At 49.5% G+C, this 20,016-nt stretch overlaps 1 protein-coding gene across 1 annotated transcript in view; it reads right to left on the bottom strand.

Annotated features, from left to right (window-relative positions):
- The window catches only part of Ksr2 (kinase suppressor of ras 2), a 333,604-nt gene that overhangs the window by 13,090 nt on the left and 300,498 nt on the right, over window positions 1-20,016 (bottom strand). The window contains exons 15-16 of the mRNA XM_051161630.1: window positions 6,490-6,586; window positions 5,040-5,173 (exon numbers count right to left, since the gene is read on the bottom strand). Of these exons, the coding sequence (XP_051017587.1) occupies window positions 5,040-5,173; window positions 6,490-6,586 (231 nt within the window). The remainder of the gene's footprint in view (window positions 1-5,039; window positions 5,174-6,489; window positions 6,587-20,016) is intronic.

Here is a 20,016-nt window from a genome sequence, read left to right on the forward strand (position 1 = left end):
AGCAGCTGTTTGTGGGGATCTGTATGGCTACCTCTTTGCTCCTAGTCCAGGCTGGTCTCCCTCCGCTGAGTGCCTACTGTGTGCCACATTTCCTGTCTGACGAGCCATGCTTGTAAGCTCACACCCTAAGGGCTCAACTTGGCTAAGCCACTTGGCCTAGGGTGCCAAAAACAAACAAACAAACAAACAAACAAAAAAGATAAGTGACTGAGACATGCCACATCTGTGGGGTCACTCCTGAGAGTAGATTCCTCTCTGCAGCTCTGTGGGGTCTTCTGGGAACCGGCAGCCCTAGGGAACCAGACCCCAGACAGCCCATCACATGCTGGGACTGTAGGTTCAAAGCACTGATACACACCAAGTCCTGTTGCCACTGCCCCACCCATTCCACAGGCTCATGGAGCCCGGCGCACACTCAGTGAGCATCAAATCCCTGTCATCTATGCTTCGATGGTATGGACTCAGATTGTCCCCCCAGATTCTCACGCTGAAGTCTGGGCTCTTGATCGTGACTGTCACTGAAGGTACGGCCTGTGGGCTCAAGATTTAATGTACATAACATAAAAAGCAGAAGAAGGGACTGCTAAACAAAGGGGAAGAGCCAGAAAGGGGGCGGGGCACACAAGAGAGGGCCACAGGAGGATGAATGTGAGCAAAGTACACGATGCAAAGATGTGTAAATGTCATAATGAAACCCGTCATTTGGCACAATGAATATACACCGGTAATTTATTGTTCTGTCTTATGTATTTATTTTTAAAGTTTAGAAATTACATTTATTGATTTATTTGTAGGAAGGGAGAGTTGGAGTGCGTGTGGAGGCCAGAGGACAACGGGTGGGAGTTGGTTCTCTCCTCCTGCTGTGTAGATTCCAGGGATTGAACTCAGGTTGTCAGGCTTGGCCTTTACCTGCCTAGCCATCATACCTGCATGCATACATGCATGCACACACACGTAATAGTGCATGCCAGATACATGTATGTGTATATATGTATATATATATACACATGTGTATATGTGTATATACACACACACACACACATATGAGAGATAATTAAGATTAAACAAGGCCTAAATCCAGGGTCCTAAGCGATAGGATTGTCATACTTAGCAACTGTAGTAGTTTGGATAAGAATAGTCCTCAGAGGCTCATCTATTTGAATTCTTAGTCACCAGGGAATGAGTGGCACTATTTGAAAAGATTAGAAGGATTAGGAGGTGTGGCCTTGGTGGAGGAAGGGTGTCATTGGTTGGGGGGGGGGGGGCTGGAGCTTTGAGGTTTCAAAAGCCCACACCAGGATCAATGTCTCACTCCCTGCCTACAGGTTGGGATATAGAACTCTCAGTTATTTCTCTAATGCCACGTCCCCTGCCATGATAACGGGCTGACCCTCTGAAACTGTAAGCAAGCTCCCAAATTAAATGCTTTCTTTCATACAAGTTGCCTTGGTTGTGGTGTCTCTTCACAGCAGTGTAACAGAAGTTGGTACCAGGGACTGTGGTATTGCTAAGACAGGCCCGGCCATGCTGTTTTGTGGGAGGAATGTGAGGGAGTTTGGGATTTTGGACTAGAAAAGTGGTTGGACGCTTTGAGCCGGCCTAATGAGCCATTCTGGTAGGAGCATCGAAGACAGTGCTGAGGGCAATTTGAACTGTGAGGGTCAGCTGAAGATGTTTCAAAGGGGGGAGAATATTAGTGAGGGGCCTAGAGACCGATATTGTGACAGACTGTGGCTGTGAAACAATGTGGCTACTTTTAGTCCTTGTCCTAAAAATTGGCCTGAGGCTAAATTGAAGAGCTTTTGGGGTTGATGGTGTTGAGAGAGACCTAGCAGATCTCTAATGAAAAGGAGCGAACTGGATAACAGAAAATACAAAGTGGACAGTTTGAGGAGAAAAGGAACAGCAGGAAGTGTGTCCTGTGGAAGGCAAGACCAGTGCTCAAGGAGATCTAAAAAAAAAAAACTGCCTGACTCAAAATTAAAGGGAATGGTGACCTCAAGGAGAGAGGGAGGGGGAGGGAGAGGGAGAGGAAGAGGGAGAGAGATTACTATTGCTGTGATGAGACACCATGACCAAAAACAACCTGGGAGGAAAGAGCTTGTTTGGCTTACATTTCTACATCACTGTTCATCAGGACAGGAAATCAAAGAAGGCAGGACCTTGGGGGCAGGAGCTGATGCAGAGGCATGGAGGGATGCTGCTCACTGGCTTGCTCCCCATGGCTTGCTCAGCCTGCTTTCTTGTAGAACCCAGGACTACCAGCCCAGGGATGGCCCCATTCACAGTGGAGTGGGCCCTTCCCCCATCCATCACTAATTAAATAATACCCTACAGGTTTGTCCACAGCCTGATCTTATGGAGACATCTTCTCAACTGAAGCTACCTCCTCTTTGATGATGCTAGTTTGTGTCAAGTTGACACAAAACTAGCCAGCACAGAAACACGGGCCAGACATGAGAGTTTTGTCTTTTTCCATGTGCCTTCCTTCTCCTCTGCAAGCCCTCGCCTATCTATCTGAGAGATCATACAAGGACATAGTGAGAAAGTAGCCATCTATAAACTTGGAACAAAACTCTCCGGAAACAGCCAGGCTTTTATGTTGAAACCCCAGAAGTGGGAGACTATTATCTGTGACCTGCATCCACACCCCACCCCACTTGCTATAGTAAGCCCAGTTGATGAGTACCCCACAAACCTCTCAGTGGCCATGTGCGTGTTAGCTGAATGGAGACACAGACTTGGGAACTTGGGGCTCACTCCTGTGAAGGGATTTGTTTTCTACCCATAGCTCCGACTCCTCCCTTGTCTCAACCGCCAGCATCCACCCCCGACCTGCTGAGCAGGGCCCCAAATGTTCCATGTTCAGTGGTGTCTCCTGTCTCCACCTGCTTGCTCCTATTTGTCATTGTCCCAGAGACTCCTCTACCTCTCCTGACACTAGGTGGGCATGTGCTGACAGGCAGGATTCAAGAGAGATGGTGGGTGGTCATTGTCTGGACAACAAGGCAGGAAGTCACCTTGTCTTGGACTTGGCCAATTTCCATCCTGGTTGGTCCACACTGGGTCTCCAGGAAGAATGAAAGGAAAGAGTGACTAACACACACACACACACACACACACACACACACACACACACACACACTTCTTCCTCATCTCTGGAGTGTGGTCTCGGCAACACAACAGAGTGAGGTATATAGCCATAGACTCCTGGGCCCACCTTCCACAGTGAGGAGAGCTGGCAGACGTAGACAGATGTTATATCTTAGTTGTGAAGTGATCCCCGAAGGCTCAGTGTTGGAGGCTTGGTCCCCCTACTTGGAAGTACTATTTTGGGCAGTTCTGCTAGGCAGAACATGGCTGGAGGAAAGAAGTCACAGAATGTTGCTACTAGTCTCTGAGAGTCTCTTCTCCCTGGCTACTTCCTGTCTCTCATTCTCCACTTCCTGTCAGCCGTGAAGTGAAGAAGTTCCTTTTCCACATGGGCCCCTGCCTCATGATGGCTGTACAAGTGCATAGCACTAAGTATCCACGCTGAATCCAAGAGCCCGTGAACCGTGAAAACGTTCCTCCCTTAAGCTGTTAGTGTCACGTACTTTGTTCACAGCGAGGAACAGGGCACCAGGAGAGAGAGATCTAAGCTTTTGACCACCACTTACTCAGCCTCCATTAGTCCCATGTAAATACTTGGGTTCATAGTGATGTCACCAGTCATGTCCGTAATTCTGCTCTGACTCCAGGGTCCTGGCAAGCCAGGGGACCCTAGTACTGCTTTGGGGACAGAGCAAGGAAGGATCCCTACCAGTCTTGAGCTGCTTGCCCCTTCATAGGCTCACTCTCTCCGTGTCTAATGATTTATTTATTTGATTACCTCTACTTATCTTAGTGCCATAAATAGTTCTAGAAACTGGGACTATCCTACTTGGATGGGGGAGGGTGTGACACCTGAAGACAGAAACCAAGGCTGCATGTGACACGTCACCACACCACCCAGAAACAGATTAAGTCACGTTTTGTTCAATTCAAGCACTCTGCCTCAGACTCATTGGTAGCTCACAGCAGGGATAATGTCCTTTGGGAAGAAAGGAGAATGTCCCTCAGAGAAACCAGTGACTCTCCAGAATGGCAGAAACTTAAACACAGTGAGAGAAATCACAGTGCTATCTCCCTGCGGAGAGAGACCATTCGTTCTACGGTGCAGGGCTTCGTAGATGTGTGCGAGCGTGCGTATGTACACAGCACACACTCCAAATTAAAATCCGAGAGGGCAGGCCTTCTGAGTTACAGACTGTTTATTTGAGATCAAGCTGTTTTCTCACATGGCTGACTCAATGTGGCTGGCTCCAGGGTGAGTGGCCTCTGAGAGTTAATTACTTAAAGATGGTTAATCATCCCCTGGGTGATCCTGAGGAGGTATATGCAAATGAGTACTAATTACGACGCAGCAGTGCAGCTATTTGCCCTGCATCTGATGCCACTCTGGTCCTGGGCTGGATGCTTGTCCTGTATCCTCATGAACGCTACGAGGGAGGCATTTTCAAACATACAAGGCAACCCAAGTTCAGGGACACTGCCTGTCTTGACCACGGTTGTGGTTAAGAATTGCTGGAACCCCATCAGGCCCAGGTGGTCTGACCTAAAACCAGCTGCTTTTAGCTGTCTTTGGTTGCTGGGCTAAGATTAACTCCCAAGATAGCTTGGAGCTTAGGGGCTTGGTTGACCCCATCAGCTAGGAAAGACCCTTAGCCAAGGAGGAAAGTTGAGCTCATGAGATTTATGGATGTGTTGGACCTTGTGCCACACTTTCAAAGGTGACACTTTCACAACAAGTGAACAAAGCTCACGGAAACGAGAGAATGACTTTGGTGACCCCCGCTGGCACAACAGCCTAGTCACGACCCTCGACACCCATAAACTCAACCCCTAACCTGCCACTCAAGACATTTGGGATGAGCTCCAAACCTCTAATGCTCACTTATCAAGAACGTTCTGCCCGCCTCGCACCCCTGCCCCCCCCAACATACCGTATCACCTCTTACCTGCCAGCCTGCAGCACCCCGGAAATGCTGAAGAGCCCAAAGTCTGTGATGACCACTTTGCCATTGTCGTAGAAGACGTTCTTCGACTTGAGATCTTTGTGAAGGATGCCCTTGGCATGGAGGTAACCCATGCCCTGTAAGAGATGAGGAGACAGGGACTCATTAGAGGCAAACCCAGTGCTTTATCAGCACCTTCCCTTGGGCCCTCAATGGTGACAGACTGTAGGGTCCACTCATGCAGCAAATGTGAGTCACAGTCCACCACCACCCCCAGACCCCTATACAAAGCCATGGAAACACTCTGCTTCCTGGAGAAAAGAAGGAAACTGTCCTGGGGTGGGGTGGGGAGGAAGTGGGGACACCATAAACAATGAAGATGCCAGAGAAAGGAGTCCCATCAGCCATGTCCCCTCATTTCCCTCTGAAATGGGGCCTGGCTCCCTCTATGGCTCAGCCCACAGCCCTGAAGAATGACCTGAGATACTCAGGGGACCTTCCAGAGCCCCACATCAGGGACATGAGGGACATCTATTGGTGATCTGGCTCAAGGGCGAAAATTCAGAGAGTTTTCACTTATTTTTGCCTTAGTGAGCACTTTACCACATGGGTTCTCTTACACCTCATTCCTAACACATTTGATGGAAGCTGGAAGCCTAGCGAGTGCAGCCCACTGGTAAGGCCCCTGTAGGGAGACTCAGGATGTCTTATCTGCTCTCATCTAAAGCAACACCCAACAACTCAATGGTCCTTTGGCCATAGAGACAAAATGACTGGGTACTTGGGGGACTTCTAGGACTCTGGCATAACAGTTCCTAATGGTGATGGTTTGAATCTGAAATGTATCCCCAGGTGCATTTTTTCTTTTAAAGGCTTGGCATCTAACCGGTGGCACTGGTTTAGAAGGTTCCTGGGAGGTGGAGCCTACTGGACCTTCCGGAGAATGTTATCCCTGTCCATTTCCTGTCTCATTTTCTGCCTCCTGGTCTACTGTGACGTGGAACATCTCTTTCCTGTATCCTATTATCATGAACTGCGATGCTATGTCCCACCTTTCTCATGACAGCAATCTGAAGCCATGAGCCAAAAAGAAATCTTGTCTCTCTTAATGCTTCTATCAGAGTGGGCCAGAATTAACGGCTCCACCACACAAGAGAACTGAGTGGCTCGCCTGTACCCACTGGCCCTTCCCTGTACCCAGGTATCATGTCCCTGAAATGCCAGCCAGAAAACAAGTTTGGGACAATATTCCTAAGGGCTACCTCTTCACCAATTCTCTGTACATGCCACCTGGTATTATTCAGACTAAATCTAATGTCTTTGAGGTCCAGATTGGTGGTCTAAACCCAGACCCTGGGTCTTAAGGATCCTGGAAGGGACTGCCGGGTGGGGAGGGGGTGGGTTGCGTGTGAGTCTTTCTAAGTCCAGGTAGGCAGCCCAGAAGTCATGGTACCTTCACAATTTCTTGTGCGATCTGCCTGGTCTTGTTGACATCTAGGACAATCTTGGCGTCCCTCACCACAGAGTAGAGTGTCCGTCCCTTACAGAGGCTGCAAGGTAAAAGAATAAGGTCACTTGGGAAAATGACTGGCAGTGGTGAGGATGTGGTGCTCCACCACAGTCATCAGAAGCCATGAACAGCTGAGCGGATATGTCACCATGATTCCCACGCGACATTAATAGGCCTCACACTGAACCTGAGGGCTAATCCTGGGGTGACAATCTGCAAAGAAGTCTTTGTAGATTCTTTAAGAATGCCTGGTACTTTCTGCCAGATAGGCACTGGCAAGATCCAGCCAGGTCCATTCGTGTCTGTGATGGTTTGGCTAAGAATGGCTCCTTGTGCACTTGAATAGGCGGCCACCAGAAAGTAGAACTCTTTGAAAGCATTAGAAGGATTAGGGGGTGTGGTCTTGTTGGAAGTGCACCTCTGGAGGGCCGCTTTGAGGTTTCAAAAGCCCGTGTCAGCCCCAGCCCACCTTATTCCTCCTCTGCCTATGGATCAGAATGTAGCTGGCAGCTACCACTCTGGTGCCTACCCGCATGCCACAGTCCTTCCTCCATGGCCTCTAAAGCTATAAGCAAGCTCCCAATGAAATGCTTCCTCTTGTAATGGTTGCCTTGGTCATGGGGTCTCTTTATAGCAATAGAACAGTGGCCAAGACAAGACAAAGGGCCCTGCCTTCTCTGCCTGTATGTGTGTGTACATACAGTGCATGTGTGTTCATGGGTGTGCAGGCAGGTGTATGTGTGTAGACAGGCGAACATGTACCTCTGGCTGTCATCTCTTAGATGCCAACCACTTTGTTGTTGTTTGTTTGTTTGTTTGTTTTGAGATAGGACCTAACTGAGTTTTTGACTCTCCAAGTAGGCTAGACTGGCTGGTTGGTGAGTCCCAGAGATCCGCCATTCCTGCCTCCCTAGCACTGACTGGGATTGTGCATATTTTTTTTACTTGGGTTCCAGGAGATAGAGCTCAGCCCCTCATGCTTATAAGGCCAGCACGGGCCAAATGCATCCCACCTCCAGGCCCCTACCCGACCCTTTCGGAGTCAGGCTATCGTTATACAGCTGAGGTTGGCCTCCATCTCACGGTCCTCCTGCTGCAGCCTCCTAGCTGCTGGGATTACAGGCCTGTACCACCCACCATGCCTGGCTCCCATCCTGCATCTCAAGGAAAGGTTGTCACAAACCAATAACTCTGGTCCCTCACAGCACTCAGATTGCACTGTCTGCCGTCTGTCCCAGCTGGGAGTCCCTGGGTGGGGACAGGAGGAATAAAGCTGTGGCTGCTGTGAGCTGAGCATCATCAGCACCCTGTAGTTAGTCTTTTCACTGGGGGCAGCGGGGCGGGGGGGGGGGCTGTCTCTAGGAACGACGCCACTCAATCTAGACAGGTGTCTAGACGGAGGGTGCCACAACCTGTGAACAGCCTCATTGCGTTTCTTTCAGGGACTGGTAGTTTAAGGTGAATGGCAGGATGAAAGAGGGCATTGTGCAGTGGGCGGCAGCCCCTTTTCACTCCGCAGCCTGTCTGCTTCTCCAGCTCACCCTTCCCGGTGAGCCTCACTCCTGACGCATACAGAACCAGGATTGTAAAGAGTCACCAAAGGAAGGAGTGAAGGAGTGAATGAATTGGGCGAATGAGTGAATTCTGTATCCAGTAGAGCCTCCCCAGTGCCCAGAAGTCAGCAGTATACGAAAAGAAGTATGGAAGTCATTATGATAATTAATTTTCCATCTCTATAAAATTAACAGCTTGAATGCATTTCTTTTAATTCACAGCTTTATTGCTAAAGTGCTCTGGGCACGACAGTTCCTCTTCTGGTGTTTGCTCAGCCTTTGTTTCACGTTGGACTTGTCTGGAATGGTTTGTCCAATGGTTAGCTTCTGCATCATAAAGTGGGGGTAACACTCCCGGGCTCACCAGAACTCAAGTGTGTAAAAATGCAGGCACTTTTCCCTGCACAAGGCACAGTAGGCCCTCATGACCTTTACGATCAATAAAATGGTGAACACACACATGCACAAGTGGAGAAATTACATGTTTAAGTGGATAAATGACATGTTTAGCTGTGCATCCCTTCTGCCTGCTCATCTGTTTACCATCCTATCCCTCTAGCATGTCCATCTGTCTTGTCTGTCCATCCATGCATCCACCTACCACCCATAATGCTGCCTAGAACCATGATCTTCGGCGAAGGCTCATTTCTTCACCTGGCCAGGGTTAGGCTCCAAGAGCAGCTGACTCACAGCCAGTCTGATTCACCTGTCCAAGGTCACCCAGCGCCTTGGCAGGAGGCAGTCTACGATGACTCAAGGCCCTGTCTTTGCAGGCACAGCGGCAAGTTTGCCGAGCCTCTGCAGCAGAGGTGGAGGGAGGGCTGGCTGAGCAGCCAATTTTGCTCTGTTGACATTTAAGTATCAGAGATGGAAGACCGTGGGTGGATGCACTCCCTTGGATACCTCGTTCTTGAGCGGCCACCTACACTCATTACAGACCAGAGCGCTCCCTGCTGCACACAGATGAGCGAATAATTGCACCAGGCTCCAAGACACCCAGCATCTACGGCTCAGGGTGACCGCAGGAAGGCCCCATCTCCGCTCATATTCCTTCTCGGCTACTGCTGACAGTGGCTGCTTCCTATCTTTAGTATTCTACATTATCTGGGGCTGCGGCCAGAGTGGACCCTGGTGCAGCCAGGATTTGGCGCATCTACGAATGCCAAATATGCAGATAGCCCATGGCCAACAGACAGACAACCCCCACAGACATGTCCACAGGCTATCCTGACACTGGCAATCCCTCATTGCGACTCTGTCCAAGTGACTCTAAGTGGTAGCAAATTGATGGTTAAAAAACAAAAAACAAAAAACGGCACACATGTCTTGGCCAGTGTGCCCAGTGCTGCCAAGAACATGGCTGTGCAGATGTCTCTCCTTCATTCATAGCTGGCAATGGGACCCAGGGTCCTTGGATGACACTTACACTCCAGGAGTCCACTGCTCGCATCATAGCATCTTCTTCAGAGACCCTGATACACACAGATCTTCAGTAAGTGTCAGCTATGGCATCTTTACCACCGTCATCTGAGGCAATGGAGATTAATGAGGCATGCTCTGCTTTGGAGCAGTTAGTCTAGGAGGTCAGGAGAAGGTGTTCCAGTGACTCTTGGGTTTAACTGCTTCTTCTTTAGTTTCTGAGGCAGTATGTGTACACGCATGTGCACACACGTGCATGTATGTATCTACACACACTCCTCTTGTTGTTTCTCTGAGTAACAAACAGTTCTCTAAAAAGAGGCACAATGGCTAGGGTTTTGCCTTCTCTACAGGACACCCCACCTCTCCCAGCCTGGCCCCTGGCCTCAGCCCCAAGGCAACCTGGAACTTTTAACCTAAGAAGTGCAGCAAGCTTTATAACAAAGATGGCCCTGGAGCAGAAAATCTGTGTTGTGAGCCAGGCCGCCTTGTGCTTGTTAGGAGTGAGTCGAGCCCACCCAGCAGGGTCAGCATTTAAGGGTCTCTGTTCAGATGGTCTCACTTGACTTAGGCAGTAGCCACGAAACAGAGTCATCTCTTCTTTCTATACCTGTTTCCTCGCCAGCAAGTCCAACAGTCACAGAGCAGGTATGAATTATGGGGGAGGTTAGGACAATGCTGGGTTTTTTTGGGGGGGGGGCGGCAGCCACCTCTCAAAGCTGACACAATGATCCCCAAACCACAGTGTCCTGCTGAGTGCCATCCATGGCGCAAAAGGGCACAGCAGAACCGATTCAAGGTAAGGTTGATGGGACAATTCCCAATCAGGGAACGGACAAGCAGAGGCAGCTCTGACAGGGGAGCAGGCCAGAGCCACACATCACGAATCTAGACTGCCAGTACCGGCTCAGAAGATTCTGGAAGGCAACTGTAGGGCAAGAAGCCAGAGAGGCAGGAAGAGGATCCTTCCCAGGAGCCCCTGGGAGAACACAGCCCAGCCCACACTGGGAATTTGAGTCAGAGAGTCCCATTTGGATATCTGACTTCCAAAACAGGTTTTTATTCTTTTAAACACTAAGTTTCCGGCTACTTGTCACAGCAGCTGTGAGGCACTAATGCAATGAGCAGTTAGTGCTGATTTGTGACACCAAAGCAAGACCATGTCGGCAGTCTCTGGCCAGGGCATGGAGTGCTTGAATGGTAACTCCGAGTCATTGATAAAAATTATTACCACTGGGGCTAAGGATATGACTCAGGAGGCAGAGTTTGCCTTGCGGAAGAGGCCACTCTAGGCAGGGTTAGGCTTGGCTCAGGGAAGAAGTCAGGCATGGAAGAAATCTGGGAGAGAGAGTCCCAGCTGCTGGGCCAGCCAGTGCAAAGGCCCCCAGACAGGACAGCATACAGGATGCTTGAGTAACCCAGTCAAGGCCGGACTCCAGAGAGCTTTGTTCTCCCACTGTCTGACTTTTCTCCAAGCCATAGCTAAGTGCAAATAGTCCCAGGCTCTGATTTCCTTGAGTTCCCAAGGCAGTTGGCATTTTTTTTTTTTTTTTAAATCAATTGTTATTTTTAAAGCACTCCGGCTGTCAGGGCGATTTACAAATGTCTGCTGTTCACTCGACTCAGCATCTCTCCTCAACTTTGCAACACGCGAGTCCCCACTTAATTGTCCCATGCTCTCCCATGCTCTTTCCCCCCGCCCCCGGAGGCAATAAATCATATTCCGAGCGACGACAAGTCGCACACCCCATCAAATTCTGGCCTCAGGCAATCTCTGACTTCTAAGTCCTCCATGAATCTAACACTGAAGATATTAAACCTTGGGACTCTGGGGAGTTCATATATATATATATATATATTTTTTTTTTTTTTTTCTTTAAAAGTTGCCAGGTTAGCTGTTTATAAAAATGGGAAGTGCCAGAGATCTGTCACCTTTTTAACCCAGCATGTTCCTAGGAAATAAAGAATTATGGAGTTACATTAAGGGAACACTTGGTTGGGGTAGGCTCATGGACAAGCTGGGCAAGAAAAATGGTGTTGAAATGAGCTGAGGCTGGATCCGAGGGGAGAGGGCCTTCGCCTTGGGGCCAAGTGTAGGGGCCAGGTGTTGTGAGGTATTAAAGCACACGGAGCCTAAGACTTATGGCAGATAACAGTCTCAATCACTCTCCACCTTATGTCCTGAGGCATGGCTGCTCACTGACCTGGCTAGCCAATGGGCTGCAGGGATCCTCAGTCTCCGCCTACCCAGCATTAGAAGTCGAGGCATGCACATGATTTTCACACAGCTCCTATGGACCTTGGGTCCTTCCACTTGTGTGGCAAGCACCGTATCCTCTGGGTCATCGCCCCCAAGCCTGGAACTTGCCATTTGATAACTCACGGCTGCCTCCTTCCTCCTGTCAAACACTGGCCTGAGTTCAGAGAGGGCAGGGAGGAAGGGGCGTATGCACTCTCTGCAGTCTGTCTGGTGTCTCTCTTCCTAGGGCTGGATCTGAGATTTCTGTTGAGCGGCCAGAAGTTGGCTGCCTGGCCCTTTAAGGACTGAGATATGCGGTTCTGGCCATCCTGCTTTTCCTTGTCACCCTGACTATGACCCAGTGCTGTAGGACACTTGATGACACTTATCCTCTCTGGTCTCACTTGTATGGGGAGAGAATATTAAAGATTTTTTTAAAAGCCACCTGGGAGGTTAGACCTCCAGCTCACTGCAGGTCTGTAAGGCAACAGTAGCCTTTTGCCACACCGAGAGGCCCAGCGCAGTCCAGAACACCATTTAAAGGCATCTGGGGACGTGCTCTTCCCCAAGGCCTGATCCTTACGTTCTCAGCATCTCCAAGGTCAGCCTGCCATATATATCATGCAGGATTCTGCCCAGCACAGCCACTCCAGCCCCACTTGCTGGACCAGCCAGTTCATTCATCCTTTCCTAAGGGTCCAGAGTATGTAACAGACTGGGTTCGAACACCTAGGCTGTCTGCTGTGGTTACCAATTGTCCCCTCATGTTCCCGTATTCTAAACCTCACCAGGCCTGTGAATGGTCTTGGAGCTGGAGGGAAGGAATCAGGATTAGGTGAGGCCACATGTGAGGCCTGTGATTGTGTTGGTAGGCCAGGACAGAGGGAGAGACTGGAGACAACACAGCTGTTGCTTCTCTCTGTACCTCACCAGGTACAGGAGCCACACTACTGGACTTCCCATCCTCTAGCGTTCTGAGCAGAGTGTACCTTTCATCTCTATAACCTTCCCAGGCTGAAGCATTTCATTACAGCAATGAGAAAGGGAGGGCCGCGGAGTTACGGAAAGAATCGTCTAATACAGAATAGCCGTACTACAACCCACACACCTGCAGAAGCTGAGTAACAAGGAGGACCCGAGGGAGGATGCTTAGTGCTGACTCTGAAGGGCAGCTGGAATAGACACCAGAAGTGCTTGAAGAAGAGAGGGAGCAGGACAGGAGCTTGCCACAGAGGCCCACTGAAAGACTCTACCCACCAGGGGGATCCAAGCAGACACTGAGACTCACAGCCAAACTTCAGGGCGGAGCGCAGGGTGACTTAGGGAAGAGTTGGGGGAACAGAAGGACCTGAAGGGGACACGGGCTCCATACGGAGAACAACAGAGCCAACAAATCTGAGCCCAGGGGGACCTGCAGAGACTGATGTACCAACCAAGGACCATGCACGGTGAGGACCTAGACCCCCTGCTCAGATGAGGTCAACAGGCAGCACAGTCTCTCCGTGAGCCCCATAGTATGGGGAGTAGGGGCGGTTTCTGACATGGACTCTGGTGTTCACTCATTGATCACTTCCCCCTGGCGGGGCAGCCATGCCAGCCCACAGAGGAAGAGGATGAAGGCAGTCCAGATGAGACTTGATAGGCTGGGGTCAGATGATAGGGGAGGAGGGCTCCCCACTTCTGAGGACTAGGGTAAGTGGGGAGGGAGAAGAGGGAGGGAGAGTGGGGCCAGGAGGAGGTGAGGGAGGGGGCTACAATCAGGATGAAAAGTGGATACATTAAATATAAACAAACTTAATTTTAAAAAAAGAATCTTGAAAAATAAAATAAAATAAAAAAAGAATCTTGTGTCATTGCCTCCTTATATTGCCACACGCCTGAGAGCTAGACCCCCTGATGCAAAAAGAATCATAGCAGGGGAAAAAAAATACTGAAAAACAAAGCCAAATCCTAGTTTCAACATTGTGACCCAGGAAAGGCTCAAAGATGGAAACAAACCAAGTTCAGCAAGCGAGGGCCTGGAATGCGCTAAACCCTTGCACCAGAGGGAGACGGTACCGGTACCTCAAATGCAACCATGGTGTGTGCAGGTGACAGACAGGAGCGGAGATTTTTTTGCTCAGAGTAGAGCTCTCATGGAGAAGACCAGCGAGGGCGGAACAGAGTACAGCAGATTAGAGGAGAGAAACGGAGGGATAAGAGGGGGTGGGGGGGTAGAGAGTGGGGTTGGGTGGGTAGGGGTGCGAGGGTGAGGGGGCACCTCGGCTGACAATGACAAGATAGTCAGCTCGCTCACAGAGAAGTGCAGTGAGGGCCTTCCCCATGTGCTGTCACTCCAGGTTAGGGGTTCTGGGCGGACTTGGGACCACTTCTAACTAAGTGTTCCTTGTCCAGTCTCCCCAAGACCAGCATCCTGTTAGGGGGGACAGTTATCTTTGAGGGTTACCTAGGGTGTCAGGACAATGCAAAGGCTTCCAAGCAACTTTCATTAGCTAAATCAACTCATCTAATCCCGCATCTTACATGCGTGGGAGCGGAAGCACATGTGTGTATACGCATGTAGAGGCTGCAGGTAACTCCTGGTGTTGCTCCTCACAGTTACCCACTTTACCTCATCTTTAAATTATTTTATTTTTGCATTCTTTTTCTTCTCTTCCTCCCTGCCCTTCCTCCTTCCCTCCCTCCCTCCCTTGCTTTGAGACTTGGTTTCCCTTGCTTTCTGAGGTGCTATGACTATTCCCACAGGACAGATAGGGAAACTAAGGCAGCAAGCCCACCTAGTTCAGAGCACACACTTCAGGAGGAGAAGCCATGATGAAATCGTCCTGAGTTTCCAGGGTGTGAGATCTCAAGCAAACTATCAGAAATCTCTGTGAACTGGGGCTGAGGGTGGAACACACCTGCACCACAGTCACTTTCCGTGCCGCTCCGCTGAGGTGCAGGCACGCAGTTGTTGACTGAGGGCGGGAAGTGCTTACTCAGTGGGAACACCCTTTCCTCGGCACTCACTGGAGATGGAACGTGATAAAGTGACAGTCTCCGTTATTCGGAGGCTTCTTCTTGGACAGACCACAGAACCGAGAGTTTCTGCGGCACCCCTGATTTAAAGAGCATCACCTTGGGAACCCAGTTCTTCCACTGGGCTCAGGGGAGATGACCTTCCTGTGGTAGTTACTGCCCCAGCGACGAGACCAACAAGTAGCAACCACAGAAGTGAAGTGCCTTGAAGGGAGGAAGCCCAGCATGGTGGGGGATGCTGGGCTGCTCCACAGGTAGCAGTGAGGGCCAGTGGTATAGCAGAGCAGGAAGCAAAGTGTTCTGGCCAGAACCGGAAGTGGCCGTCGCCTTCTAAGCCTGTCTCTCTTATCTGTCCCCCCCTTCCCACCCCCCACCCCCGCTGCAACCCAAGCCACAAGGTCCTGTGCCCATCAGGGCTGGGAGAGCGGGGTGTAACACCAGACTCTGTCTTAGCATGGGATCTGCTTCATGAACTGAGCACAGGGATGCTTCCTGTCCCCCCACCCCATCAGGTGCTACAGATTTCAAAGAGGACCAAACAGAGGTTGACCCGGAGGCCTCGCAAGGCTGGATACCGAAACCCCACGAGCACCTGTTGTTGGCCAGTCACAGTTCTTTTCCATCCGAGCAGTAAACTGAACTGCTGGTTTTTTTTTTTTTTTTTTTTTTAATGTATACATCTCTCACCTAATTTATATGCATTGAAAACCCACAAAGAGGACAGATCGCAGGGTATTGGCGGAGTTATCTCTGAGTGCTGGGACCTAGGGCTTTACACGTTTCCCCTCTGCTTATCTCTCCTTTCTAATTTCTCTCCAATAAACTCATGTAACTTTTGTAAAATGAGAAAAAAGGGGGGAAAGGAGGAGGGAGGAGGTGGGGAGGGGAGAGGAGGGTGGAGGAACTCTGAGTCAGATGGAAGTGAAGCCAGACATGTGTGTTTATTCTGCAGAAAGGCTGGAAAACAGTGAGATGATGGGAAATGGGGCTCAAAGCACAGAGCCCTGCCTGAGCCGAGACCCTGCTCCCGGCCGCTCAGGCGTGTCTGCTGTTCCTACCTGCTGAGCTGGTTTTGCAAATTCCGGGCACACGTAAACACACAGAGCATCCCAGAAAGCCAAACAGTATGTCTTCCTTGGAAAAGTTCAGTCCCTAATGAAAATGATAGGCATAGCTCTGTGTGTGTGTGTGTGTGTGTGTGTGTGTGTGTCTGTCTGTCTGTCTGTCTGTCTGTGTGTGTGCATGAGTGTCTACGTGTGTGTTTATGTGTTTATGTATGTGTGCATGTATATATGTATGTGTGTATGGTGTATATGTACATACGCGTGTGTCTGTGTGTGGTGTGTGTATGTAAATGTGTCACCGTGTGTATATATGTGTGTGTTTATTTGAGTATGTATGAGCGTGTATGTGTGCATGTATGTGTGATTGTATGCAAGTATGTGTATTATATTGTATGGTGTGTGTGTGTGTGTGTGTGTGTGTGTGTGTGTGTGTGTGTGTGTGAGAGAGAGATTACAGGCTGAACTCAGTTTCTTATGCATGCTAGGCATGTGTTCTGACATTGAGCTACACCCCCAGCCCCTATTACTATTAATTTTTAATTTAAAAAATTAAATTTATTATGTGCGTGTGATACACACTATGGCATGCATGTGGAGGTGAGAGGGGCAAATTACTTACTCGGGATCCTTCGGCCTCAGGACAGGGACCAGAGACTGGGCCCACTTTGCCCAGAGCCCCCTGGCCCTCTGCTCACACTGCTCCAGGCCAGTGGTGTACAGGGCGCTTGGAAAAGTGACGACACTGGGACCTGTTAGCAACGGCCAACCCAGCCTGAGGGTCGTATCTTTCTCAGTGCCTGCTTTTGTAGGCCAGTGGTGCTTATACCTTTAATTAATTGAAAATGATCCAAAAGGTAGATATTTTGTGACAATCAGGTGAGATTCAAGTGTCTTTGTCCTTAACGAAGTCCAGATCACAACCACATAGGACTCTCGGGTGTCTACGGTTGCTTGCATGCAATGGTGACAAAGTTACACTGACACAGCAAAGACTATGACAAAACAAGTCATTCATTGGAAAGACTTGTGACCAACCCCCTTCCTCCCACCTCTCTCTGTGACGGTGATAAAACGCTCTAAGCAAAAGCATTTAACAGATGAAAGGGTTTATTCATCTTACACTTCCAGATCACAGTGTGCCACTGAGGAGAGACAGGGCAGGAACTCAAACATGAACCTGAAGGCAGGCCTGTTGGCTTGTCTAGTCAGCATTAACCGCAACATGGGACCCTCACTAAGAAGTGCAGCAGGAACCATGGAGGATGCTTCTTGCTGACTTGCTCATAGGCTCAGCTAGCTTCCTTATACAGCCCATGCCCACTTGCCTAGGGAATGGTGCCGCCCAGTATGCTGGGCACTCCCACACCCATTAATAATTGAGACAAACCCCCCAAAGTCATGAAAGCCTCAATCCAGCCTTCTTCTCACAGATGACTCTGGACTGTTGTTGAGTTAAAGCTCGCCAGAACTATGGCCCACTCTTCTCTGTAGCGAGGGAGAGTCAAGGTCCAGTGGGTTTTCTATCCCCTCGCTCCTTCATTCATCCAGCCACTCACACATCCATGCAAGTGTTGGACTCCCACCCCATAGATGCCCTACCTTTCCCTGCCAGGCACCATGCTAGCCTTAGGGACATTGAGTCTGATAGCACACCGGATAGTGCATAAGACGGTCCACCAAGTGTCACGGCGCCACTGTGCTTAGGGTGAGACTGAGCTCTGAGGGAGGAAGGAGCAGAGAGGGGCCAGTGCAGAAAATCCCGACAAAGGACCGACATTCCACGGCTGCCCATGGCCACCCAGCCAGATAGGAACACACAACTCAAGTTTACATCCCCTGCCCTGAACCCACACCACACTCACATGGAGCCTTCCTGGGGAGTAACTAGGCACAAAATAAGCTGGGTAAGTGTCCATCAAAGAGAGGGAAATCCAAAATGGCCTTAAAAGGCTTTCCTTCCAGATAACTGGCTTAGGTGGGGTCACAAGAGCCAAGCAACCCAGATGAAAAGGTGCAGGTGTGTCTGTGTTTGTTATTGCTGCAGTTTTTTATAGTGTCCCCCAAATTATGTAAAGCCTTGTTCCCTCAGGTGGTGGTATTACGAGGTCTTGGGGACCTGTTAGAGGTAGGGACTAGTGACTATTAGGGCATGTTATAATTAATATTGACTCGACAGGGTCTAGAATTAACTAGAGAGAAGCCTCTGGGCATGCCTGCGTAGGAGTTCCTCAGTTGGGTTAATTGAGATGGGAGGGCACCTTAGTGTGGTCAGCACCATTCATAGACCGGATCCTGAATTCAGTAATAAGGAGAAGGGTGAGCGAGTACCAGCATCCACACCTCTCTACCTCCTGGATAGAGATGCAACTTGGAACCAAGGGCAAAAATAAAAACCTTTCTTGTTTCTTTGTTTGTTTGTTTTTAGTTTTTTGTTTGTTTGTTTGCTTTGTTTTGTTTTTTGAGACAGGGTTTCTCTGTGTAGCCTTGGCTGTCCTGGACTCATTATGTAGACCAGGCTAGCCTTGAACTCACAGTGATCTGCCTGCCTCTGCCTCCCAAGTGCTAGGATTAAAGGCGTGCATCACCACGCCCAGCTTTTTTTTTTCTTTTTTTGGTTCTTTTTTTTTTTTAACCTTCCTTCTTTAGTTTGCTTTTATCTCAGGGTGTTTTGTCACAGCAGCAAGACAGGATGTGATAACTACCCCTGGTTTGTGCTCTTACCATACTACCATGACACACTTGGCCTCATCAGAGGCCCAGACCAAGGGCTGCCCCATCTTGGACTTGAACTCAAACAAGCCTTTCTCTGTGTTTTCCTAAGGATCCTGTGTTACAGTGGTGCTAAGCTGACTAATATGCTTATGTTGGCATGTTCTCGCATGTCTGATGCAAAGATCGATCTACCCACGCAGAGGTCCCTCATGTCCTTACATGTGTAGGTGTGTGCTCATGACTCAAGGCACGGATAAGCTACACAGGATGCCTTCATGGCAAGTCAAGAACTCTTACCTCTGGAGAATACTCTGTGTTCACATTGGCCCCCAAAACAGTCCTTTGCAAACTAGAAGCCAAGGTTGCTGTTGGCAGCAGGGAGGTTGGAAGGTGGGAAGGCTGTCAACAGGCAGAGTGCTGAAGGAAGTGGGGCAATGGGGTGGGAGTTATAGTGGCTGTCAATGGACAGAGTGCCGCTTTCTTACGGTTTTCAAATGTTTTCGATTTACATTTTAGTGCAATTTTATAAATGCACGAAAAGTCACTGAGCTATATAGTAAAGTGTATGTGCCAAATGAGCGAAGTGTGGGATGCAAACGCTGCATAGGTGGCTTAGTAAACCCAAGCAAAGGGAAGTCAGAAATCAAAGACTTGTTTCTTCCTAGTTGCATTTACTGAGACTTTCTGTGCTTGCAAAGGGGGTGTGGGTGGACATGGGGGGATAAGACACGTCACAGCACTGTCAGAACAGGGAGGGTCTCCCCGACACTGTGCAGGCTCTGTTCTGCTTCCTTCACAGCAAAGAACGCCTGTGTTCTGTCTCTCAATGCTTTGGATGTAGATATCAGAGGACCTAGAGGCTACAAGGGCTGGGGTGGCAGAGCCATGCTGGACCTGGAGGAAAAACAAACTCACAACCCCAGTAGAAGTGGAAAAACATCGGGAGCCAGGGGAGCATTCACTTTCAGGAGAAACAGAAAACAGGGCGAAGAGGAGACTGGGTTTCTCAAGGGAAGGCAGTCCCACCTAGGGATAAGGAGATTGGAATTTGGAGACAGGCAAAGCCAGGTTCCAGAAGACTCTATGTTGACGGTTGTTTTTTAATATGTGTGTGTGTGTGTGTGTGTGTGTGTGTGTGTGTGTGTGTGTGTGTGTGTGTGTTTTAACCATAAGCATTTAGAAAAGTTACTTAAAACAAATGGTCACCTGGGAGGAGTTAGCTGGGAAACTTTTACATGGATGGGGCAGCACCAATCTCCACCAAATCCTGTACCTTTCTCCTCGACTCTTCCTGGCTCCAGGCACTCAAAAGTGAGCCCTGTGACTTCCAGATTTGGGGAACCTTTAAAGCCCACTGCCTAACCTTCAGTCTGTTCTTCATTTTGTGTCACCAGGACTAGGGACAATCTGTGATGACAAGGTTACACAGACAAGAGCAACCACATGTGAAATGGCAGCTTCACGG

This window comes from Acomys russatus, chromosome 19, assembly GCF_903995435.1.
Source record: "Acomys russatus chromosome 19, mAcoRus1.1, whole genome shotgun sequence".
Classification (NCBI taxonomy): domain Eukaryota; kingdom Metazoa; phylum Chordata; class Mammalia; order Rodentia; family Muridae; genus Acomys; species Acomys russatus.